The sequence below is a fragment of the Xyrauchen texanus genome, chromosome 50 (assembly GCF_025860055.1).
Source record: "Xyrauchen texanus isolate HMW12.3.18 chromosome 50, RBS_HiC_50CHRs, whole genome shotgun sequence".
In the NCBI taxonomy this organism is placed as follows: Eukaryota; Metazoa; Chordata; class Actinopteri; order Cypriniformes; family Catostomidae; genus Xyrauchen; species Xyrauchen texanus.
In genome coordinates this window covers 19,736,601-19,746,881 of record NC_068325.1, presented here as the reverse complement: position 1 = coordinate 19,746,881, position 10,281 = coordinate 19,736,601, and the positions used below count along the sequence as shown (strand labels likewise).

Below are 10,281 nucleotides of genomic sequence, written 5' to 3'. Positions count from 1 at the left end.
TTTAAGACATTTTATTACATAAAGTCATTTAAAAATGATGTGCATTAACTCTCCATTCACAAGATATTGTAAACACCCTCTTGACGACAGTAACAGAATATGAAAATATTTCTTATTTTTTTTCATGGTACAATTTATGGATTCAAAACAATTCAAAAATCCCTTTTACAGACATCAAGGTTTTCTAGAGCCCTGATAATTAATTTCACAGTACAGTCATTATTCTGGTAATGCTCACATCTCGGTACATTATCCATTACTTCACAAGCCCAAAGTGACATTTTGAATGGAAATTGTAGTGATTGATAAGACTTATTAGTTTAATGCATCTTTCAATAATGTTGCGTATACTTTAAGCTCAGATAGCTGAATTGTTGTTAGCACTTTGGCGCAGTCAGAAGTCGCCGCTAGAGCATTTCCAATTGTTCACTTTCTAGTATAGCTCAATCGTTTTCAAACCCTGTTCTACTGATGTCACCCAATTTTATACACTAGTCAGTGGTGGTGGGGTGGAGGGGGGTTCCCCTTTTTCACCCAATTGCACCAATTTTCAGTGTCTCGCCTCAATCCGGGTGTCGGAGGATGAACCCCGCTGCCTCCGCATCTTATCACGTGGCTTGTTGAGAGTGTTGCCATAGAGACGGCACGTGTGGAGGCTTCATGCCATCCACCACGGCATCCACGCACCCAACCGAGAGCGAGAACTACATTATAGCGACCACGAGGAGGTTACCCCATGTGACTCAACCCTCCCTAGCAACCGGGCCAATTTGGTTGCTTAGGAGATCTGTCTGGAGTCACTCAGCACGCCCTGAATTCACACTCGGGCCTTCAGGGCAGCCAATGGAACTGCAGCCTCTTCAATTCACTTCTCCAGGTCTATGCTCCAACTCGCTCTTTGCGGTTAATGAACGAGCGGCACCTGGTTGTCCCATCGCAAAGAGGCTTAAAGTCTGTTTCACAGTCGTTCACTTTCTCTGTCCCTCTGTGATGGAATGAGCTGCCAACGTTCCCACGATCAGCTGATACCATCTCAACATTCAAGAACCAGCTGAAAATGCATCTGTTCCACAAGCACTTAACCAAACCACCCCAATTGTACTTACTATCGAACTTAACTTGCACTTACTGTACCCACAGAATTTTTTTTAATCTGTCTCTTCTGCTCTAGCACATGCACTACTTCCGCCATCTTGAGAGCTTGGCAGTAAAACACTGTAGACGTTGTTGAACTTTGTATGGAAAATTGCTTGCTACGTTCCTAATTTGTAAATCGCTTTGGATAAAAGTGTCTGCTCAATGACGAAATGTAAATATCCCGTTAACTTTACATCCAATCTGGTTCAAAGGTGTAGTCCTCGATTCACAAATACCCTGAACCCTCTCGAGAAAGGAATTGAGTGATGTAACAAGGAAGAGAAGATTTTGAAGCTTTCTCAAACAGGTTGTGATTGTTGGGAAGTGTTGTGTTGATGTAGCGCTGGTTTCTGCATGTTGAAGGAGCATCATGAAGCAATCAGTGGCAGTTCTGGCACATCGGATGGCAGAGGACTCCATTGACTCGACATCTGCAACCACCCGATGTGTCTCCAGCACCCTGACAAAACAAAGTTTACATTATCCATCAGATATTTGTGTCACTATAATTAGACTAAACAGTATAATATTATCTATAACTTAAAATACAGCACAGAAATATATGTATATATCTATAAATTAATAAATAATACATTTTTATAAATCTATAAAAGTAAATTACAGTGTCTGCAAACAACTACAACTTTTCTGAACTAATGATTGATCTACTGAATTACTGAAATACTTCTGATTATTAAATTACTGAACCATGGAATTTCTTAAAAACAACTGAATTGCTGAACTACTCAACCAGTGATTTACTTAAATCCTACTGAAATATTAAACTACAGAAACACTGAATTTCTTAAATACTACCGAATTATTGGATAATTTAAATACTACTGGATTACTGAACCACTTATTTACTTGAATATGACTGAATTGCTAAAATACTGAACCACTAAATTTATTAAAATCTACAAACAAACTGATTTACTTAAAAACTACTGAATTACTGAACCACTGAATTACACAAATACTTCTGAATTACTGGGTTACTTAAATATTAATGAAACACTGAATGAATTAAACACTGTAAATAAAATTACTGAACTAGTGAAACACTGATTTACTTAAATACTTCTGAATTACTGAACCACTGAATTACTTAAATACTACTGAATTACACAAATACTACTGAATTACTGGGTTACTTAAATACTACTGAATCACACAAATACTACTGAATTACTGGGTTACTTAAATACTACTGAATTACACAAATACTACTGAATTACTGGGTTACTTAAATACTACTGAATTACACAAATACTACTGAATCACACAAATACTAATGAATTACTGGGTTATTTTAATACTACTGAATTACTTAAATACTACTGAATTACACAAATACTACTGAATTACTTAAATACTACTGAATTACACAAATACTACTGAATTACTTAAATACTACTGAATTACTTAACTACTACTGAATTACACAAATACTACTGAATTACTTAAATACTACTGAATTACACAAATACTACTGAATTACTTAAATACTACTGAATTACACAAATACTACTGAATTACTTAAATACTACTGAATTACTTAACTACTACTGAATTACACAAATACTACTGAATTACTTAAATACTACTGAATTACACAAATACTACTGAATTACTTAAATACTACTGACTTGCTGGGTTACTTTAATACTACTTAATTACTGTATTACACAAATACTACTGAATTACTGAACCACTGAATTACTTAAATACTACTGAATTACTGGGTTATTTAAATACTACTGAACCACTGGAAACTGAACCACTGATTTTCTTAAATACTTCTGAACATCTGAATTACTTTCATGCTAATAAATTACTGCTGAATTAACAGAATTACTATGAATTAACAACTGAACAACTGATTTACTTAAATACTACTGAAACACTGAATTATTTAAATACTACCAACATACTGACATACTTAAATGCAGAACTGCCAAACAACTAAACTACATAATTACTGAACTGAACTCCTGAATCGGGTAGATTTATCTCTGACCTTTGGTCCCCATCGAGCCTGTTTGGTCACCCAGCAGATCTCTGTCTTACACATCATACAACAGATCCAGTCACAGCCGTCTTTCTTCTGAACAATCACTTTACATTTAGGGCACTCCATTGCCTCGCCACTCTCCAGGAGTTGCTGCAATAGACACAGGTCAGCGGTTCACAAAGGTTTTAATGACGACAAATATAAAACTTAAAGTGTCTGTGATTTTGTGGGCACAATAAAAAGTAAATTAAAAAAAGCTTTGAATTTATGAATTTCCTGCCCACCTCGAGCATCTCTGTTGTCTGTCGGGCTGCAGCGTCATTCTGAGCTCTTAAATGAAGGTCATCCTGATATTCTTTGCAGTTCATTCCCTTGTGGATAGCCTTGTCAAGAAAGCAAAATTAATAAGCGTATCAACTTCTAAAAGGAATGAAAAAATGCTTTCTATAGCTGTTGTCGTCAACGTGAAATGTGCATCTAATTTTGCCGCAAATTCGTCACTTAGAAACTTGCCAAATTTGACATGCTCTTATATTCAAAACCCACAAACGAAAATACACAATGTAAAAAAAAAATGCAACGTTTACCTTGCAGAGGAGACAGTTCGTCTCGTTGCAGTTATTACATATAAACTCATTCACGTTGTCTTCGAAGATGCACCAGCCGGGACAATCGGCCGTCTTGCAGTGGTAGCTGTTCTCAGCGCGGGATTCTGCGATGCTCAGCCTCAGTTCTAGAAACTTCTGATACTCATCCTGAGACAGAAGCTGGCAGAAAATAACAGCGTCTGTGATAACGTGTTCTCTGATATGTTCACCATATTCACTGAGCAGGTAAATCACATTAAATAAAAGCCTATAGGCTTCATAGTTTTATAATGCCATGCTAATGAAATACAACACAAACTACAGTATAACCAGTGGCGTAGCATTGGCATTTTGGATCACATACATGCAAGAAAATACATGCAAAGCATTTATGATCTTACTGATTTGATTTCTCTGTCTTGAAGTTTGCAGTTACAGGAATACTCCTGATCTACAAAAGGACACGACACTTCGGCATCTGCGCAGTTCAGTACAGTTCCTTTGAGACATTCTCTGAACAACACATGCAAAAGCAGTATTTTAGTGATTTCAATAGTACTTCCTGTTTAAAGTTTCAATATAATGAGTGGTTTTCTATCAAACACTACCTGCAAAAGCTATGCAGACACTCTCTTAGAACAGCACCGTCTCCGGGCATGATGGTGCAAAAGCAGATTGCGCAGTCCATCTCATCCGCATTCTCCACCAGGCTGTGGGAATCCATTTCCAGGAGTTCTTGGAAATTCCTCTTCCGTTCCTCCAGAAGAGACTACACCAATGCGAGGAGACAAATACATGTGTTATACTTCTGTATTAGACTCGGTGCATCTCTGGGTTTCACTTTAGTCGCTCCGCTAACCTCCTGGTACTGCATACTAGCGAGTTCCTCCTGTTGAAGTCTTCTGCTTTCTTCCTCATCTGGGTGGTACACATCTGGTACTTTGTAATTCTCAGGTCTCGCTGTGCTGCACATCTCACATCCAGGACGTGTCGGTTTATTCAGGAAGGTGCACTCTGGACATGACCAACCAGGCTATAACAAAACAAATATCTATTTTATTAGAATTATTAGCATTCGGTTTCATCTATAGTATTTGATCCTGGTTGCTGACAGACTGACCTGAGGTTTGGGAGAAAGAAGAGGATGAGGAAGAGCGTTTCCTCTGGCAACCAGAACCGGAGAGCGTGGGGCTGGACACTCTGTGATATCCATGTTCTCAATTATACCTTCAGAAATAAGTGAACTGATTTTGACTGGATTGAGTTACATGATTTAGAAAAAATGTGTCCCAAGGCATCTGTTGCACTGCAGCTAGCTTAATTATTTTCCCTTTTCTCCCCAAATTGGAAAGGCCAATTCCCAATGTGCTCTAAGTCCTCGTGGTGGCATCTCGTCGCGTGGCTTGTTGAGCGCGTTACTGTGGAGACGTAGCACGTGTGGATGCTTCACGCTATTCTCCGCGGCATCCACGCACAACTCACCACACCGAGAGCGAGAACCACATTATAGCGACCACGAGGAGGTTACCCCATGTGACTCTACCCTCCGTAGCAACGGGGCCAATTTGGTTGCTTAGGAGACCTGGATGGAGTCACTCAGCATGCACTGGATTCGAATTCGAGGCTCCAGGGGTGATAGTCAGTGTCAATACTCACTGTCCCTTTTTCGACACTGTGTCAAGTTAAAAGAACTTCAACTTTAAAAACGTGTCCCGGGACACCTGCATTATGTCCTATCTGTTGCATTGAAGCTAGCTTTTTAAATACTAAAAACATGTTTTTGCATCTACATTGTTTTTCAATGTAAACACATTCTAGACAGACATCTTTGACCGTTGCACCACAACTAGCTGTTTTTTAATTGTCTTGACCAGGAATGTCATTTTTTTTTAGACACTGTATCAAATTAAAAAGAACTTAAACATTTAAACACACATCTTGAGAGACCTACAGTTTGTCTAATTTTATTTTGCTGCGTCTAGCTTTTTTTAACACGAAAAACATGTTTTTGCATCCGTCTGCATTGTTTTTAAAGTTGTAAACATTCGCTAGACAGACGTTTTTGGCCATTGAGCCTTTACAAATACATCATTCCCAGAATGCATTGCAACAAGTAAAAAAATGTTTATCCATGATGGCAGACAAATCGATTATAAATATACTTGTTTATGATTTAATACTAAAAAGTATTGATAAAAATAGTTCAGAGTATAGCGGTGTTAGCTTAGCAACATGCTAATGTCAAACTGTAAAGTCGAATATCCAGTGCACTTCACATGAGGAGTGCTATTTGTGTTGTAATGCCAATGTAGAGCACACTAAATGTGACACTTCTGAGGTTTCATATCAGTTAGTGTGCTTCCTTCGAAGGTAGCTGCCTATGTAGACAGCAGACTAGGTTTAGAAACAAAAGCTGATGTGCCTCAAGACATCTGTGCAGACTACAAAGTGAAGAGTGGTTTGTTACCATCCATCCGTTTATCCTGTTTCTCTTTTCTTTCCTGCTCACGGCTCAGATGGGCGGCCCGGGCCGTAAGGATGAACAAAAAGGCAGAGTCGTCATGGTTTCTGATCCCATAATAGAACAGGGTCTCTTTTTCCTGGGCGAGGCGCTTCCCGATCACCCAACGTTGGACGGCCGGGTGGAATCCGTAGTCTTGATTGATCTAAGAGACAAATAACGAAGTACAATGACCAATGGGTTGCAATGTTAACAAAAACATATCTTTGTCATTTCACAAAGTGAAGGTTAAAAAAAAAACACATTTACATAAATAACTACTTTAAAGTTCAAGCTAAAATCAAAAATCATAAAATTTTGCAGAAACTATGTCTATAATTTTTGTTTACATTTTTATAAAGAATTTTCATTTTAATGCATCACTGTTACTTTAATAAGATAAAAAAAAATTACAAATTAAAAATGTTCTGCTAAACATGTCTATAGTTTTTGTTTACATGTTTATAAAGAATTAAAATGTCAATGCATTTCTATTATTTTCATAAGATAAACTAAAATGTGTTTTATACCATTTTAAATTTCCTGCTAAATAAGTCTATATTTTTTTGTTTAAATTTTAAAGATGATTTTTCATTTTGGTGCATCATAATTACTTTAATAAGATAAACAAAAACAAATTATCGATACAATTTTACGTTTTCTGCTAAATGTGTCAAAAACGTTCATTTTAGTGCATTACTATTCTTTAAATAATATTAAAAAAAATTAAAAAAAATATTTAATGTAAATTTTCTGCTCAGTGTGTCCAGAGTTTTTTTTGTTAAAATTTTAACAAATAATTTTCATTTTGATGCATAGGCGTCATTTTGGGCTGGAATGGGTGGGACTTTTTGAAATGGCTTTCGTCAGATAAATGTCTAATGCAGAAGAAAAATCTCCAGTTCTTGAGCAGAAGTTTCCATTTCATTCTTCAGTGTTTTAAAGTGTCGGTCCAGCGCTGAAGTTTGCTCGAGTTTCCAGTTAAATCGCAAAGCAAAGCCCAAACAGATTTGTACAGATGCGATCGCTGTTTATTCAATTAAACAGTTGTATTAGGGCGGATTCGAATCTGGAACGCCTTAACTTTACCATGAGGCCAAGCGGTCATTGTAGCTAAAGCTCACGTATCCACTGACGAACAAAACCCCAGAGCTTTAAGTGAATTATCAAATAATGATGTGTAATATATTATTGGTGCACTTGAATTGGCTATCAAGAATGACTCTATTAAAACAGTCAAGTTTATTTGACATTATCTGCACATAACCTAATTAATATTCATGACTTTCACCACCAAACTGTCCCCACCACTTTTTGAGACAAACTGACGCCTATGATTTCTTTAAGATAAGCAAATAGGAATCATCTATTTACCTTTTCTTTCAGCTCTGATATAGTCATGTAAACAGGTACCATTATTATTATTAGGCTGTAGGCATCTGACATGACGTCCGCCACCCCTACTCTCAACCTGCAATCAGAGTCAAAGCAAAAAGATGATCAGGTTATGGATCCTCAACTACAAGCGTTTCTCGACACACTGAACCAGTCCGGCCGCATACCTGATGTTGTCTTGCGAGTACGCTTCTGGGCTTATTTTAACACACACAGGGATTTTCAGATCCAAAAGTCGATCCAGGCATTTTCTTGCATCCTCTTTATCTCTCAAACTGATTGCTTCGCTCAGGAGTCGAGCTGCGTCCTCCGCTGAGACAACAAAGATGTGACGTTGATACACATTGCAATGAGAGAATGTCATTTGCAATGTACCCTGACAGCACACGTATCACCCAGACGCCTATTTGATATGTTTGTTTACATCTCAAAGAGACGTTTACATTGTTTGCCCATCTGCAATGCATCTATTAGATATTTCTGGGATGTCATTAAGACATTCAACAGATGTCTTTGAGATGTTTAGGATGTAGTATGTATTTAAATCTGATCTTTATAAGATGTATAACAGATGTTAATTAGATTGTGATGCTTTCCAGATGAAACACTGGGCTATCTGGGTTGATGCATTGCATAGTTTATTTTGTAACATTGACAACAGAAATCAAAACAATAAACTTTCTGTCTATAAAAGGGAAATAGACATTATTATCTTTCAACCAATAAACACTCACCTTCTGTTATATTGCAAGAGGCATCAAGGGACGCCATACTTTGATCCTAAAAAGAACAAACAAGATTAGGCAGCAATATTGTTTATATTATATTATACCCATTCAGTTGTTTTTAAAATATCCTTTTATGTGCACTCGAAAAAAATATATATTTTTAAGATTTACGCAATTCATTTTTTTAAACTAAATTAAATTAATAAAACGTATTAAAAAATATTTTTTGTTACACTCAAAATCTATGTTGAACCCTTAGACCTTTGACAAGATGTATAATTTGTTAACATTCATTAAATTTATAGACGGTAAATTAATATATTAAACGTAAGCAAAGTGACGTCACTACCGCTTGCGGGGAATTGCGTATCAACAGGTTAATAAAACTTAACCGTATTCAAGTTTTATTCATTTAATTTTGTTTAAAAATTACTTTTACAATTTTTATACAATTTTTATAAAATGTAAACTGTGTAAATCTTACAAACAGGCTAAAATATATATTTTTTAAATGTGTGTTAAATAGCATTAATTATGAATAGCAGTTCATACTCTTGCAACAATGCACAGATGGTGATACCATGGTATTTTTAAATACATTTATGTATTTTTAAATACCAAGGTAAAAATTGTAACCATATTTATGTAGCTACGATGTTATTATCATAAACGTTTGTCGTCACTTTTTCGAGTGTGCTTCATATTTAAACATGTCTATATGTTATGTCAGTGAACATAAATATGCTACAAATTATTTTGCGAACATTGTAGGTATAAAAGCGTGTATTTTTAATAATTTTCTCTGTATGTAAACAAAGAATACCTAGCCTACTTTAAACAGCTAAACAAACAAACATATTGACAGCGAAGAACACGTGTCCATATATAAACTTACCACAGGGAACAGATTTTATTCCACACTCTCTCTGTGTTTCAGTCTTTTTCGCTCCGTCTTTTAACTTTTGAACTCTTTTCTTCTCAAGCTGAAGGAACTGTAAAGAAATGAATAGTGAAAGAAGTACAGTTTCAGGAAGTTCCGTGAGTATCCGGCCGGCTTCTATTAGAGCAGTTATTACGCAACTCTTCGTCGAACAGGCTGCCGTCGTCCGTTTAAAGAAACTGGTCTCAGAACAGTTTGAAACTCTGTTTATTTTCATTCAACCTCCATATACATTGGTTGCTAGCCGCAACCAAAGACACGGAAGAGACGCACATGATCATTCTCTGTAGTTCAGTTCTTCTGTTTGATGTAGGGAAATGCTGTAAATATATCCTGTGTAATGCAATAAAAATATTGATGATAATAATAATAATACAAATAACTATTATTATTATAATAATAAATGAATGAATGAATAAATATTATATTGTTTTTTTATTATAATAAATAAATATTTATACATACATAATATTGTAATGTGTGTGTGTGTGTGTGTGTGTGTGTGTGTGTGTGTGTATATATATATATATATATATATATATATATATATATATATATATATATATATATATATATATATAATAATGACAATAATAATAATTACAATAATTATTATGAATTAATGAATGAATAAATAAAATGTTATTGTTGTTATAATAAATAAATAAATGTAAATATATGTGTAATACATTAATAATAATAATAATGTATATTATTATTATTATTATTGAAGGTGAATAAATAAATAAATACTTTTATTTTTGTTTTTATTATTATAAACAAAATAATACATAAATATATATATATATATATATATATATATATATATATATATATATATATATATATATATATATATATATATATATATATATACTACTTTGTTATTATTATTTTATAAATAAATGAATTACAAAAATAAGTTTACAGGCAGAAAAACCTTAACTGAACAGGCAAAAAAAAGTAAATACAACAAACTT

The 10,281-nt window shown here is 34.9% G+C and overlaps 1 protein-coding gene across 1 annotated transcript; it reads right to left on the bottom strand.

Moving 5' to 3' along the window:
- Positions 1–2: 2 nt before the first annotated feature.
- rbck1 (RanBP-type and C3HC4-type zinc finger containing 1) lies at positions 3–9,404 on the bottom strand. Its single transcript, XM_052124066.1, has 13 exons — positions 9,257–9,404; positions 8,368–8,413; positions 7,801–7,945; positions 7,613–7,709; positions 6,206–6,404; positions 4,859–4,965; positions 4,598–4,771; positions 4,347–4,507; positions 4,140–4,251; positions 3,739–3,918; positions 3,436–3,534; positions 3,158–3,301; positions 3–1,597 (listed from the first exon to the last, which is right to left on the bottom strand). Exons 2-13 carry the CDS (start codon positions 8,402–8,404, stop codon positions 1,517–1,519), a joined length of 1,536 nt encoding a protein of 511 aa, XP_051980026.1. The 5' UTR covers positions 8,405–8,413; positions 9,257–9,404; the 3' UTR covers positions 3–1,516.
- Between the last annotated feature and the right edge of the window lie 877 nt (positions 9,405–10,281).